This window comes from Amia ocellicauda, chromosome 10 (assembly GCF_036373705.1).
Source record: "Amia ocellicauda isolate fAmiCal2 chromosome 10, fAmiCal2.hap1, whole genome shotgun sequence".
In the NCBI taxonomy this organism is placed as follows: domain Eukaryota; kingdom Metazoa; phylum Chordata; class Actinopteri; order Amiiformes; family Amiidae; genus Amia; species Amia ocellicauda.
The window spans coordinates 9,581,634-9,597,759 of NC_089859.1; the positions used below are offsets into that span (position 1 = coordinate 9,581,634).

The following is a 16,126-nucleotide window of genomic DNA, read 5'->3' on the forward strand; positions in this document are numbered from 1 at the left end:
ATCCTTATTTTTATTTGTTTAAAATGGCTCACAAACACAAACGTTTATCTTCACATTACTCACATATAATCCAATACCAAAAGTTAATTTAAGTTGTGTAAATTTAGTTTAAAGGCTACAAAAACATAATAATAATAATAATAATAATAATAATAATAATAATAATAATAATAAATAAAATACAGCTTTAAATACTTGTGTATCACTCTTCCCCCTTCTAAAACACACAGGCTTACCTTGATTTTATTTCCTCCCAGTAAATACTGTGCCATTGACTTCACCATGGTTTCAAGGAAAAACCAGGAATACTGAAAGAATTATGCATTATATTAAACATCAGTCAGACAACAACAGATGTATACCTACAATTCTGTCTAGCAGTGCTTTGTTACCTTTCATATTAAGATGATTTGTATACATAATACAAGCATATCCATAACTTTAAGCTCTACTTGCTAATGTTCTAGTTAGACAGTGACACCTGCTGGTTAAAATGAAAATGGATGCTCTGATCATAAACCACATGTGGAAATATTCAGTGTAAGACATACATTATATTATACAAGGATATTTCCTGCATACACTGATGCTGTATATGCACAATATACAACAACATTTTTGTTTTATTCTATAAACAACTGACAACATTTCTCCCAAATTCCAAATAAAAATATGAATGGAATGAAATGGCTGCCATACATGTAGAGATGCTGATTTAAGAAAAAATTGCAGGGGTCTCTTAAGAGCTGTATGCGTACATGGACCAAGCTTCTCACACTTTTTTCAGAAAAAGTAAATGTTCTGAAGCACACAACCTTATTCATCTGTTTCAGTAACAAACCTTCAGTAGCTTGTTAATGGTGAGAAAGTCAGCCGATTGCTTGAGGATAGCAGTCACAGCAGTGGCCAGAACTTCGTGAGTTGTCCAGGAATTTGAAGATGGTGACTTATTTGTGACAAAGACATACTGTGGGAACACAGGAATACATAACAGATTAATTATCACTCTCTGTGCAGCTAACATCTAAAATCACAGCAGAGGGTTAAGAGATGATAATTGCTTAGGACATGTAAACTATATTTAATTGTAAAGCATCTAGACAGGTGAAGTAAGACCAAAGCACTGTGGAACAAAACCTTTCAAAAACAAAACGCAATAAGTGATATCTTAACTAAACACATGGGATCATTGTTCAGGGAGGAGTATAATAGTAAAAGCAGTTATAAAATAATAGGTGGTGAAAAGGACTGCTAATTACCTTGAGAAAAGAGCGTAAGTAATGTTCCAAGCCTTCCTCGTGGCATTTGGACACAATATGAATGATGACCCTAGAAAAAGCAATACATCATATTAGGGCTGCCTCGATTAATCGATGAATCCCGTCTATTAATCAACTAATGAATTCATCGACGATCAATATTTTCTCTATTTATTTGAGCAAAATAAAAATGTCATTATAATGACTGGCGATTACACAGTCAACACTGGAAGCGCCAACATTGCAAACTACCTACAATAGCCAAAACCTCTCAATTTAACTGATAGCTCTTTAAACGGTGTGGTATAATAATGAAAGGCAAATCAAATAAAACTAGCACAAATGGAGTAACATCAAAGTGTTTTATTCTCCGTGTCCACTCAATCTGACTACAGCTGTAAGATGACACTTGTAATGCTATAAGACTAAGAATTACCTGTAGCATGGACATGTTTTTATTTATTTACTGTCTTGAGTAATTTCATTTATTTACTATGACTATTTATTTTATAACAGAGCTTCCCTCTCCATTTGCTTTCATTTCCCCACAGCTTTCATTCCAACTAACCACCACTAACCAACCTTGTTGAATTCACCGCAATCTCAAGGTGCTCCTTTGTCACCATAGTGAGGACTTGAAACAGCTGGATGAGGATTGTGGGTAAGAACTTGATGATGACTTGAGTCTCCATTGCATGAAGGCACTGTGAGAACAAGAAGCACATGGACGTGACCAATAGGAACACTGCGGTAATTTCAAGAACGCCAATTAATGCTATACAGCCATGTTGAGTACCTTTAAATATTTCACAAGATCCGCTGGGCTCTCCTGTGACCCTGACTGGATCATCTGACAGTGCTGGAAGAAGTTATGTAAATGTGTGTCCTACAGAGGCAAAAAATAATAAATTAACCAATATGACACACATTTACTGACTCTCACCCAGATCTTCATAGGCAAATCTTTTCGCTACACGCACTGCATTGATAATTTATTCTAGACAAGGTGTGGGTGGTACTGTTCAAAATACATTTGAAAGGGAAATTTCAAAACAGAGATAAATAAGATGGAAATAAGTGAATTGGACCTACTGAAATAATGATTACAAAATAAAGGGAAAGAGCATTTATGGAAATCACTAAAAATTACATACCTGGGTATATATGGTGGATACCACGTGGCTTCTTAATTTAAAAAGTGGCTTTGCGTTGTCAACCCATTTGATGTCTGGCAAAGGCTGATACAAAAGAAATAGACACACATATAAAGTGGTATGCGTGGTACTTGTCTTCTTACAGTCACATTTCACTTAACAAAGGGTGCATAAAAAATATCAAAATTAGGACAAGAAGACCTTAAGTATCTACGGCACCTTATGAAGACTTCATGAGAGTATCGTGCGAGTATCAGTGATGTACCTTTTTTGACTCCCCGTTCTTATCATTCAGGTAACCAGCAGGAAGGTTTGCAGACACTGGTAACTGCTGCTCTAGTGACACAACCCGGCCATCTTTCATCAAGGGAAGCCATGTGTAACCGACTGATAACAGAGGAAAAAACAAAGCTATTATAGCATTCAATACACAGTTCCCAGCTGCGTGGAAACCTAGAACAAAAGTACTCTGAAAGCACAAGTTCTTTGATGTACAAATTAGTAGAATAAATAATATTTTGTCTCAGCGTGGACACAACCCTTACCCAGTGTCTCCACGCTGTCTCGTTTCTTGGTGGAGGCCTTGGTGTTGTATTCACAGCTGATGTGGTAGAAGGTGAAGAGTACATGGTGTTTTGCATGGAGATGTATTGGCAGCTCAATTTTAATCTGGAATGAAACACCATGAAAATCACTTGAAGAACATTCATAAATTGAACACCAGGGGGCAGTGCAAGAGGAAGTGTCTGCAATCACCATAGCTAACAGAATATAGTAAGAGCTTTCGGGTGCTCAGCACAGAGGTGACATCATTACAGTAAAAGAGCAGTAACAGAGTTACCATAAACATTAATATGCTAACACAATCTACTGTTGTCAAACTCAACCCTTATGATATGAGGATGGTTTAGGTTTAACACTTGGACAAGATTTAAGTATACGTTTAGTTTTCTTTAGAGTAATATCTTTACATACTCAGGTTAATTTTGTTTTAGGGTAAATGTTAGGCATAACATCAGGGTTACGTCTTGGTAGGGGATGGAGTGACGGTTAGATGCCCCAGTATCCTATACTTCCCTTAGGGTTAGGGTTGCATTTCTACTGCTTTAATTAAGACTCAGATAGCTGTGGATTGGGTGTAGCTTCAAGTTTGGTGTTGGCTAGTCCTTGGGTGCTGGAAACTGTTAGGGCTAATAATGTGGTAATTATCTTATTAGTAGAGACTTGTTTTTTCATGAGATGAGGCACTACAATGCAGTAGAGTTTAGCATTACTCACTGGTTGGCTACAGCATATGACAGATCATATTTTCCAGCATTCACATCCTGATGTCCTTTCATAATTAATATTTGAAAAAGTGTACAGCACCTAAAGATTACTTTGTAATGAAATCTACTAATTAAAGCTTTATTAATAATAATAAGGTAATCTGGAGACACAAAATGGCCTGTTCTCATCTAGCCTTTAGTATTTGCTCCTATTGTAATATGAGCTCAAATACTCCATCAAATGCTTTTGTTACTCTGGCATTAGGAATTCAATAGAATACTATGACCTCACAAGGTTTGAAAACCAAAGAGGAAAATATACATTAGGTTAGAAACCTTTAGAAACAACCCACACACTCTTTTCCTGTCCGTCTCACCTCATCGTAGAACTCGGGGTTCTGGTTGTGGTGCAGTACAGCCGCCGTGGCGCTGGTCGTAAACAGAGGTCCGCCAGGTTTGCCATAGATACACTGCAACATAATCATCAGTCATCAGCAACCCCCCACATTATCCTGGGTTTAAGCAATAGCATCTACAGCAATGACGTAATCATAGGTCATAGGACTCATAGCTTGTGCTCCCTGTGGACATAAAATTAGTGACCAAAACATAACCGTACAGCCTTGAAATTAGTAGTGTCTATGAAAGTACCCATTTTGTACAGCCGAATATGCAACAGCTGTAAGATTTACACAACATGGAGACACAGCTGCCATCCACCCGTTGTTCAAAACTGCAGCTTTTTTAATTCCCTGCTTGGGCCTTCTTCCAAAACATATGCAGGATTAGTTTTTTGTGTATGTATTTGGTATTTGCAATATCAGTCATTTGAAACATTTTAGAAAGCCACAGAGAGTACAGCTGATAATGAAGGTATCAGAAAGAGCAAACCAGACAAAAAGAAGCAGTGTAGTGTTTTTACTAAATCGTCTACAACCAGGGCATGTGATGCAGACCTAGCAGTTCCCTTCCATTATAAGGATACTCTGTGATCGGATATGGTACTCTGGAGAAAGCTGGCAGCCTGAAACCACAGGAATGTACTTTTGCAAGGGCTGCACCCAGCTGATTTCAAAATGGTGTTATATTATGCAATTTCAATTGGCTGAAACTGACAGAAGATACTCTGCAAGTGCACTTGGACATGGTGTTTATGAACTTTAACTTCAGTGGTCTAATGACCTCTATAGACTGGGAAGGTACAGTACTACAAGAAAGTAGTTTGACTTCTAAACACACAAAGGTATTACTTTCCTTTTGTGTTTCACCTTTAGAACCGCAAATTTAAGGGTTCAAAGAATGGAGTGGGTTTTTTTTAATAAAGATTTAATGAAGGAGCAGCGATGAATGTAGGCTTGTCTCAGCTGGTGAAAATGCATTTTTTCTTTCTATCACATTGAAATGGCAGGAAATCTATTTTAAGAGATATTTAACCACAAATATTTGGCTCTGTTGTTTTAATTTTTTTTAAGTCATCTGCAAGCGAAGCATTTTGTCTGAAAATGTTGTATTTTATCATCATTAAAAAGTAATCATTAGTTTTGCAAACCTCTGAGGGGATTTTTGACTATGAAGTTCTGAAGTTGAACAAACACACTTACCTTCAAAACTTCATCTGTCTCTTCATCAGAATCCCTGAATTCCACATTCACTGCTATGTTCCTTGCCTAGGAGATAAATATAATTAATATCTCATAACAATGTGTCAAGTGTGTGTCAAGAATATGATTACAATAATGGGGAAACATTTGCAAAGGCATATATACAAATATTGTATCCATGACTGTATGCAATTTCCCTATCACCCCACGTTGCTGATGTGTGAAATTCAGATACTGACTGAAACATCACCCACTCAGCATCTAAAGTGGGAAAGCCATAACTCACTAATTTCCATGTATGCTGATTACAGTAGTGGGCATTATATGGTGTTATGTGTGTTAATTTGCAGATTGATGTTACAGAGGTTACCGACTGGGTAATGCAAAGTATGCCAGATAAAGAATGTATTCAAACTTGAAGCATTCGAAACAACACTCACCTTGGCGAATGTTTTTTGGTTGTCGTACTTCAATTGCAAGGGATAAATATAGAGACGGTTTTTGTAAACTGTGTAAGGATAGTTGTATTTCGCTTCTTCGGGAACAAATTCTTCAATTTCTACCGAGACCTTCTCACATTCTTCCTCAAACGGCTTCACCGGGATATAGGATGTGGTAATGGAATCTGTGAGAGGAAGTCCAAAAAGTTCTGAATATCAGACAGTTTGGGAGATAAAATAAGGCAGATATCTGTTTTTGTGGATGGAAAAAAATACTTACTGGAGAAATCTGGCGGCACACATTCAGTTGTGATGTTTAATTGGCCAGGGATGATCTGGAGTTTACTCTTCTCTGGCCTGAAAAAGTGTATTATTGGATAGTAAATATACTGAAACAGTCTTACTGTTTACAGAAATGATTTCATTTTAGAACATTACTTTTAAACATTTATTTGAAAATAATAATGTTAATAAAAATATAATAATAATAATAATCATACTAATAATCATAATAATGTAGGCTATAGGCTTAATGGCAACTGTTGAGTTCTATTACCATTTATTTTAACACTTAATTTCTTCACTTCAAACTCTTATGATACTCATCAGCCTCTCATCCTTTCTACATGACCCCTGTACTTTAAAACATGATACATAAGACTTACACCAATAACATCTTAATTTACTGTGAGTGCAAAGCAAAGAGCTGTAGCCAGATACCACTTCCACACTCATAATATTCAGACCAGACAACAGTCCTCAGGAAACACATGTAGTGTATCTTTAGCCTGTCAAGCTTACACATCACAACACCACAGCAGTCCAAATATTTACACCGAACCACCTCTGCTGACCAATGAAATGTGTGAGGTCAACGCTAATACTAACTTCTTAATATCCAGAAGAAATTTGATGAGGTCGTCGTTGGAGAGCTTGCTGCTGTCTTGTCGGTACAGAGGAGAGAACTTTCCGTCCAGGTCCAGGCTCCCTTGATTGTCTTTAAACACCTGCCTTGAAAAGAGAAAGCAGAGAGCTGTCAGCAGCTAATACAAGAAGGGCAAGCAGCAGTCCGCTGATTACACATGCGGCCAAATGTGTAGAATTGTATGTAATAGATAATGCTTTTCGGCTTCATAGAACATGTGTAATTTTCCATTCAATATATTTGTTGTTGTGTAAAATAAAGTAAATATCTTTAAAAATGGCTTACTTGGCAGCCCAGGCAAATGGCATCCTGTACTGCCCAAGCCTCGTGCATGTCTGCTTGGCAGCCTTCAGTACTTTCTGAGCAGTCTGGTAAACAGAGAAAAATCCGGCATGTAACATTTGGAGGGAAATTATCAAAACATGTGTAACTGCTTCTCACAGGCAGGTTGTCTTTCTGGTACTTGTGAGACACTGCCAAATACCACAAATACCACCATTATCCTGATTTTGCCATCTCAGTGATCTTAATCTTTACATCCAAATTTGTGTTTTAATTATATTAGTTAGTGTTTTTATTGGATACAATTTACTTAATATGATAAGTACATTTGAACAGGTGTGTACTCTGCATTGAAGGTCAAATATTTATATCAGAGGACCAAATACAATCCAAGACTTAGGCATTTCACTTGCAAACACTTGAAGTTAAAATAGAGATGTCTTAAGAGAGCAAAGAGATTCTGAAACAAATGTTTTCTATGGAGAATGTCGCATCATCTGCACAAAACACCTACTGCTGTTATTTACAATTCACTGCAAGATGGCCACCTCTTGATTACACCAGGAGTTCCAGCACTAATACTGTTTTGGTGGAACTGTGCATGGATTGGGCTGGGTACTTCTGGGAAGGAGAAACTCTACTCACAACTCAGCAGAGACTGCCGTGGTTTACAAAATTCATGAGGCTATGCAACAGTGTGTAAATACAACTAATTAAAAAAGATTAGAGAGAAAGCAAGACAGCAAGCCAACCTTGTTCACATCTGAGGTCTTGATGTATGGCTCAGCACAATGAGTGATCCCATTCTGTAACACTTTCTCGATTCTGGCCACAAGGAAAATATCTGTGTGCGGGTTTGTAATGGAGAAAATCCCCTAAAAAAAAAAAAGAAGCAATAAGCAATAATTAATTCCACACCACATATCTAAGTACAAAATTACTCAGTTAGGTTACAGTGTTGACTGAATAAGTATTACTCAAGACAAATGGCAGTTGTAGACAAAAAGTTAAAGTGCTCTCCTCATCAATATCTCAGTAAGCAATGTGCCTGCACTGAAGAAAAACAAACTTAATTGTCAGAAAGGTCTCAAAAAAGATTTCCACAGCATTTTCTGCCAAAGAAGTCTCAAAAGAAGATTCACAAACATCAGTTCTGCCTTCTACACTGTACACATGTGCACATTAATAATTAGAGGGTATAGGTAGAAATGCAAAGAATGGACTCTTTTATGGACATTTATACCAGCCTGAAATGCATTCTGAACTTTCGGATATTTTAATCAGAATAGACCCTCAAATGTTAAGCTGATTTTAAGGTCTAAATTAACTCTACACAATTAGCGTGAATAGAGGCCTGTGCTCTTGGTAGCATCTTGATAATCATGTTGCACTGACATGTTGCTTTTTACATGCTGCAGTTCATAAATAAATCTCTCTCAAATCATTCACACTGGCATGAAAAGATTCCAGTAAGCCACGCCATGTTCCTATTCTGAGGGCGGAAAGAGGCTGGTCATAAAAGGTGTAATTGATCACAGCATGGCCCTACTCATTGAGGAGTAATACGGTTAATGGAGCAGGTTCTGGTGGAGTTTCTTCAATGCTGTTTTAAAGCAGCGGCCTACGCTACTGGCCCAGATGTAAACGTTCCCGGGTCAGCGTGGCTTACATTATCATTCTTGGCAGGTTCTATGCTGCTGGAAGTTAATGAGATTGCATTGACGTCAGCAGTGTGCTACTATTTGAAGGAATTAAAAAGTGGAAAATGAATGAGACTGCGGCTAAAACATAATGTAATCAAATACTAATAGCTCAGTTGTCATTGGATTGTTTTCTTTGTAGGTTAAGCAGACAGTATAGGCAGACAGTACTGTGCATAAATCTGCAGGGAAACACAGACATGACTTCTGCAGATCAACTCGCAGGAGTGTTCAGTGACTGTCTCAAGGAAAGTTTCTTCAAACATCCTGATTTGCGATGGAATTAAGTTAGTCCTGACTAACTCAGACTATTCCAGGATATAGAAAAGCTTGCGATCTGAAAATGTGAAAGCAACCAAGGCTTGAAAAAAACATTTATTATTGCTTTAATACTGCTTTACTAATACTGCATGATTATGATAATGTAATGCTCTCCACAGAAAAATAAACAGACCCACACAATCATTTTAATAAGGACATAAAGCAAAGTGGTCTATTAGAATAAAAGACTACAGTGTTCAGGACACAGCAGGGGTGTGAGACAGTAACTTTACCCATAAAGGCCTTATCAGACTGTGCCTATTCATATGTAAACGGTAGTGCTGGTACTGTATTCATATATTTTCCCTAAATCAAGAGAACAGCCTGAACATGCAACTTGCATACAATATCAGCAATAAAAGCGTGACTCCATATGGTACATTTATTCCTCTTTTTTCCTACACCAGTGCTGTTTCAGAGACCTTTAGTTTAATACAGTACTTTACTGATGATTATATGAACACTTAACAAAGGATATATTGTGGAGATTGATACTTCCTGGGGTTAGTTTTAATGTTCAAGGGAATGTTTGTAGTAAAATAACTAATTGCGCCTAATTACACACTCTGCAGTTTCTAACAAAGCCCTGCCAAGCTCACTGATATTAATGCGGAATCACTGACAGAAGCAATGAGAAATTAGAGGAACAGGCAAAGATCCTACAGATCACATTCTCAACACACTGCAGCTGAGTAAGAAAGTGCAGAAGCATGCAGTATTTGATGCACAATTGACATGGAATTTTGTTCAGTTAAGGGATATATCTGCAGACATGAAATCAATGGAGCTGGCAATGAAAAGTCGATCAAAATTATCTGCAAAGATGTAATATAATAAAATTAAAGATTAAATAATAAAATATGCAGGTGTGACAGAATAGGAAAGCTGTAGATTGAAGTAAGTGGAAACATCTTGGGGAGGCCTTCAACCAGCAGTGGATCGATATAAGCTGATGGTGATGGTGATATATACAGTACAGTAAAATTAATTTAAATGTGCATAATTAAATTGTCCAAATGAGTTGAACACCGACTGAACACAGGCAAAGATTGTATACGTTTAGAGATCTGTGCTAGATAGAAACCCTCCATGTTCATTCTCAAGGCTGTCTGGATTGGGAGGAGTGAATGTTATGGCTTTGGGAGAATGAACACCAAACATCCTCTATTGCGTAATCCCTCTGCTCTATTTTTAACATAACATTTGAATTTGGCAGTTGATTAATAAGCCATTTTGTTCTTAAAAACATAAATAAATGGAGAACACAAGTATAAAGCTCTTTGCAGTGCTGTTTACACTAACACTGACATGCTCTGAGAATTAAATGGGGTGATTGTGTTTCCTTTCACAGTCACTAGAACAAATGCATAATTGCAGTTTATCTGTATTCATACTGCCAAGAAAAGGGACATAGACAATTATTTAGTTTACTGATATTATTGGTTTCAATTACATCCACAGTGTGTATGACAGATATTATCTTTATTTTTCAAAAGTAACGACAAAACCTGAAAAGTGCAACTCTCTCATGGGATAAGGAGAGTAATGGAAATAAGGGAAAGTGAGATGATTGATTCTGTCATTTAATAGCTTTGGGAAATTAGCTGCACATTATTTGGGGTTTGAGCAAGCACAGCGAAACTTTGCACTTTGCACTGCAGTTGGAACACATGCAAAGTACTTAATATGGTTGGATGTATAGCCTTTTCCCATTCTTGTTAGATGTATAGCCTTCTATTCTGATTGGATGTAAAGCCTTCTACTATTCTGATTGGATGTAAAGCCTTCTACTATTCTGATTGGATGTATAGCCTTCTCCTATTCTGCGATGCATGGCCAGTCCCTGCGGATCAGCGCACGAACCCTGTGCTTGAAGGTGGCGCTGTGTACCTGTTTGGGGAACTGCAGCAGTGACTCAGACACTCTAGGCTGGACTGGCAAGCTGGCCCTGGACGCGCCTGCATTCTGCTCTCTGGCCAGTTGCCCTGTCACCTCAGACAGCATCTCCCGTACACATGGTGGGTTAAGGTCCACATGAAAATCCCCCGATATTTTGCAGTTTTTTGTGACATCAAACAAGGCCAAGCTGATGAAGAAAGGCTCCACCTGAAGAAAATGACATAATATTAAAACATAAAAATGTGGAAAAGAAACTAACATTTTATATCTGTATTATTTTTTATCTGGGGTTTTTATCTAGAAAATGTGACAGCAACTTCAATGGTTCACAGGTGGAAGCCAATGGTAAGGTAATTGTGTCCTCGATGGGGCAATTTCTTTCATCTGTGTAAATTGGGAGGTTGAAGGGGTTGAATACTTATGCAATAAACATGTTTTTTATTTTTCTTACAAATATTTCCCAACATGAAAACAATGTTGCCTTACAATAATTGATTTTGAGTTTCAGTGTTAATATATGAACACAAGCAAAATGTGTAGGAAACATTATCATGGATTAATTTTTTGATGATTCCAACAGTAGTTACATGCTACTATTTTTTCCCTTTGCCATCTGAAAGCACATTTAAAAAGACAGCATTCCTATACATTTCCCATATCTGCGATAGAGAAGAAAACTGGTGGAGAAATAGGTGTGTGTGTGTGTGTAAGGTGTATGAAGTCTGACCTGCTGTATTTGATAATGCAACTACACTGCTGAAATAACTGTGATACAACTGTGGATGAAGATATCAATCGCTTTCTTCATGCCTTATATGACCCATGAAATAAACTGCATTTAGAGGAAAATTGTTTTCCAGTACCAAGAATGCCTTTCAGTTAAATTATGAAATGGACACTTCATCTGAGCGATACTTTGTTTCTGTACATCTCTTTAGAATTATGGCTTTTGTAGCTGTATGCTGTAATGAATGGTCTGCTGGCTAGGTAATTTGAAGTTAAATTACAAAATAAATAATCTATAGGTGCCATAAAGCTGCATTCTGATTGTAACTGTGTAACTAAGTATATTTTGTATATGTATATATATTTATATATGTATAGCTCTGGAAAAAAATTAAGAGACCACTGCAAAATTATCAGTTTTTCTGGTTTTACTAGTTATAGGTATGTGTTTGGGTAAAATTAGCATTTTAGTTTTATTCTGTAAACTACTGACAACATTTGTCCCAAATTCCAAATAAAAATATGAATGGAATGGATTGGCTGCCATACATGTAGAGATGCTAATTTAAGAAAAAATTTCAGTGGTCTCTTAATTATTTCCAGAGCTGGATATATATATATATATATATATATATATATATATATAGATAGATAGATAGATAGATAGATAGATAGATAATCTTACTCAGCCAAAAGTAACCCCTTAGGCATATTTACAAAAAAGAAATACATTCCATGCTGCATCTTCTACTACTGCCATGAATGAAACATTTTAAGGGCTTTACAATGTGTTGCAGTCCTGCAGAAAAGTCAACAGGATGCCAGCTCTAAATTCCATGGGAAAATGATTGTTCATCTGCAAGTCTCATAATAAGAATGTTTATTTTCTAGTGCGTCATGTGAGTATAAAAAATATAATATCTGAAAAAGAGGAAAGCGTTGCATGAAGCCAAAACAAACAAAAGGATCAACGGTGGTAATGTAATCACATTCAGCAAAATGGACATAAACATCCTCGAAATGTTCGAGTCACAGAGGTCACCCTGCCTATTGATTTAACCTGTGAGGGAACCTTTGTCTGCTTTTGTTTGTAGGTGTCCTCTTATGTAAGATTGCAGACAGATGAAAGTGTAAGCGAAAGTGCCCTTATCGGATGTATTTGTAAAATATCAGAGAACATCAAGGCAAACGTCACATACCAGTTCTAAATGGGAAGCAACTATTATTATTATTATTATTATTATTATTATTATCATAATTTTCATGTACATAATAAACAGACATATTACATAGAGTGTTAAGACTCACATACATTTGTGGGAACCCCATCACTTTTTTCATTCACACAGCCTTGCAGGGTAAATATTAAATCATGGCAATTGACCATGATCCGACGGCCAAACTTCTCCTCAAATGGCTTCACGTCTGGCTCAATTCCTGAGAAGTCTAGCCTCTGCAAGGAAAGTGAGTTCAAAACATTTCCCATTAGTACATCTGAAATGTATCTGTCACCTGTGGTCCACATTAGACAACACACTGGTGGCTTCCTTCACTAACCAGCACTCTGGCAATCAGGTCATTTATCCCTTTCTGAAGTGCAGGTAAGATGCTTGCACTTCTTCATGTGTAATTTATGTCACACTGACTCAAGTTTGCATATTCTTTGAAGAGCTTGAATGACCTAAGTCATAAGTGCTGCTAAACATCAGATTTGCACATCATTTTTAATAAAGACAGCTTTAAGTGGAATTCACTACCTGATAAGTGAAAATGATTAATTTAAAAATAACAATTCACTTAACTCACCACTGGAAGGGGTAAAGAATAAGTTACTGCCATAAACTGGTAATGTGTGCTGACATAGAGCTACACATGAAGTGTCACATGCATGAAAGAGGAAATGACTGCTGGAAATACTTTATGAGCTGGATTAATGAAGAGGCTTATTTTAAAATTGTATTGTCCTAAATAAAAGGGCAAGCCTCACAGTACCGTATTCAGTTTTCACTTACGGATGAGATAGCTGCTAATGTGAAGCCTAAATTGAAAATTGAACTAAGGGTTCCAGCAGCACTTATAAAATAGTGTTTTGGTAGGGATTGGCTAGTTAGACTTGTGTTGAAGTTATTGTTACATTTCAACTTGGTTAGCTAAGACAGGTGGTGAATCCAAACAGGCTTAGCTTAATATTTTAGGGTTAGCTAAGGCCGAGGTCCTGTCTATTGTTAGGCCTGTGTATGGGGTGGCTAACACCAAGTCCAGACTCTACTTAACCTAATTATTTTAGTTTGCCACCTTTAATCCAGCCCCTAAACTGACTAATACATGCCTTGTCTAACTGTACACAATCATATCCTTTACAAACCCTTGCCCTAAACCAATTTTCAAATTATTTATCATAAAAACAAATTGCATATTATAAAAATACAATTTGTCATCCACAAAAAGGAACGTTACCTGACTATCCAGCATGTATCCCAATCTATTTATCACAATGCTCCCTTTTAACATTTTTTATTTCTATTGTGAAGGGATAGACATTTTTTCATGTTTTACCTGCGTTTCAGGATCCAATGTGAACAGTTTGTGTCTGCTGTCATTCCTGTTAATTTTGTTTAGCTGGTCTGTTTCCCTGGCATACTGAAGAAAAACAAGCACACAGGCAACATTCTGGTTAAGCGTGGACTTGTTTTCTATTGTACGTATTACGGCACATTAATCATCTGACAAGTCTACAGGTCTAGAAGAGGAAAAGTTGCCGCTTTTAGTTTACAATATGTCCACCTAAAAGGAAAGGCTGTTTTCCCTTTGTCCTCCATATGGTATAGAAAGATAAAAAAGTGCTACTTTCTATTCATGTGGTCTTCCAGAAGTAATGAGGGCAAGTTGTCTTATTTTAGTCACAGACATTTTTGTTTAAAAGGAAATGGGACAAGGTGGCTACCATGTGTGTCACAGGTATTTGCTCATGTTAAATTCCTAACAAATGTGTGTGTTGACTCTGTGTCATTACAGTTGTTCAAGGCCTCCCGGAACGCCTTCTTAATCCCACACTGGTCATTTCCTGTCCTTGGTTCAGCGGATCTGTGTTTCACCCCTACTAGCACCGATCCTGCCTCCTCATGGCACAATACCTTCATTAGCTCAGAGTGCATGCTCCTTCCCAAACCCCCCATCACACTTTCCGATTTCCCTTGACTGCTGGATTCGTCATCTGTGAATTAAAAAGAAACATATGTCTAGAGAGGGACTTTACTCAAAACAAATGTTTACATGAAAGACATAAGCAAAATTGTAGTAACATTATTTTTCTAGTATTAACTGGTATCATATTTGTTGCATCTATAAATCAGCACAAGAAGCCCAACAGTCAAAGACTTTCTTTAAAAAGCCCTATTTTAGCTCCCATTTACAATTATACAAAATCTACTGACAGCTCTCGGTTGTGACTCTTCTGTTCATTTTTACACATGTATGGTGCTTAAATTTAGATTCAAGTTTTCTGTACCAAAATTACTATAACTGTACTACCAACCACCCACCTGAATTGTATTAGTAGAACAGAACAAATCTATATTAATATAGATTAAATACATACCAAAACATTACTCAGGGAGAAGTTAATTTCTTTGGACCCTGTATGATGTATATTCTTACATTTAACTTTGGAAATTAATTAACAAAAACACCTGTTACCAGAGAAACCTGTTACCGTATGCGGTTATACACCTCATGTAGGATAAATGATAATATATGCCAGCCTGATGAAGATATCTGAATATCACGGGCTAAAGCTGTGATATCATCGTGGCCGATCAAAAGGAAAAACAAAATAGTTTATAGGCTAGCATAGGAAAGAAGAGAGTGTATTCTAAATTAGTATATATCAAATACTATTAATACACTGACTTTTAAATCTTTCTACTACAGCAATAAACTAGAAGACTTTTAAAGGCTTTTAGATAGATATTGAATTTTAAATTAAACTAACAAGATGAAAAAAGGAATTTGAGGAAATTAAATTTTTCCAGGGAATTATCTTTAGTTCAAACAGAGGCCAGCTGAACATGCTTTATTTTTTCTGGTAAATGTTTCAAAAGACAAAAGCAAACCTCAGTTTCAATACCTAACTGTACTTTAGCCAATCATTTATATTTCCATTTGAATCATCAGAGTGGCAATGGCAAATATAGATTCATTCCATATTATCCAATGAAAACTTGAGTAATAATTATAGCAATAACCCTAGTTATAACAGTAGCTGGCACAGCAGTTGTGAAGCCATATTTAATATTGTTTTCTGTTTTGTCTTTTAATTCCTTCTGTTTCTGTGCATGTTGCCAATATAGGCATCACAGAAACCTAAAACAATCCAGTGTATGTTGCTCTCCACAGCTGTGTGGGAGCAGAAACAGTTTCTTGTGGTGCCTCTTACAGCTGTCGAAATAAGCAAACCAGTTAGGCCTTCAAACTATTAAAAAATAATATATGGTGCCAGTATTTCTTTAACTTCTGAGGCTTGCTTTGCTTAATTTTGAAACAAAAGTCTTT

The 16,126-nt window shown here is 36.7% G+C and overlaps 1 protein-coding gene across 4 annotated transcripts in view; it reads right to left on the bottom strand.

The window, feature by feature from the left end:
- dock11 (dedicator of cytokinesis 11) overlaps positions 1 to 16,126 on the bottom strand; it is an 81,191-nt gene that overhangs the window by 43,215 nt on the left and 21,850 nt on the right. For all 4 annotated transcript variants that reach the window (XM_066714926.1, XM_066714925.1, XM_066714929.1 and 1 more), the window contains exons 9-27: positions 14,710 to 14,789; positions 14,132 to 14,215; positions 12,888 to 13,028; positions 10,841 to 11,056; positions 7,682 to 7,804; positions 6,933 to 7,015; positions 6,611 to 6,733; positions 6,003 to 6,079; positions 5,723 to 5,907; positions 5,283 to 5,348; positions 4,059 to 4,151; positions 2,959 to 3,082; positions 2,679 to 2,800; positions 2,414 to 2,497; positions 2,056 to 2,145; positions 1,842 to 1,963; positions 1,260 to 1,329; positions 842 to 967; positions 237 to 308 (exon numbers count right to left, since the gene is read on the bottom strand). In XM_066714926.1, coding sequence (XP_066571023.1) covers positions 237 to 308; positions 842 to 967; positions 1,260 to 1,329; positions 1,842 to 1,963; positions 2,056 to 2,145; positions 2,414 to 2,497; positions 2,679 to 2,800; positions 2,959 to 3,082; positions 4,059 to 4,151; positions 5,283 to 5,348; positions 5,723 to 5,907; positions 6,003 to 6,079; positions 6,611 to 6,733; positions 6,933 to 7,015; positions 7,682 to 7,804; positions 10,841 to 11,056; positions 12,888 to 13,028; positions 14,132 to 14,215; positions 14,710 to 14,789 — 2,081 coding nt within the window. The remainder of the gene's footprint in view (positions 1 to 236; positions 309 to 841; positions 968 to 1,259; positions 1,330 to 1,841; positions 1,964 to 2,055; positions 2,146 to 2,413; positions 2,498 to 2,678; positions 2,801 to 2,958; positions 3,083 to 4,058; positions 4,152 to 5,282; positions 5,349 to 5,722; positions 5,908 to 6,002; positions 6,080 to 6,610; positions 6,734 to 6,932; positions 7,016 to 7,681; positions 7,805 to 10,840; positions 11,057 to 12,887; positions 13,029 to 14,131; positions 14,216 to 14,709; positions 14,790 to 16,126) is intronic.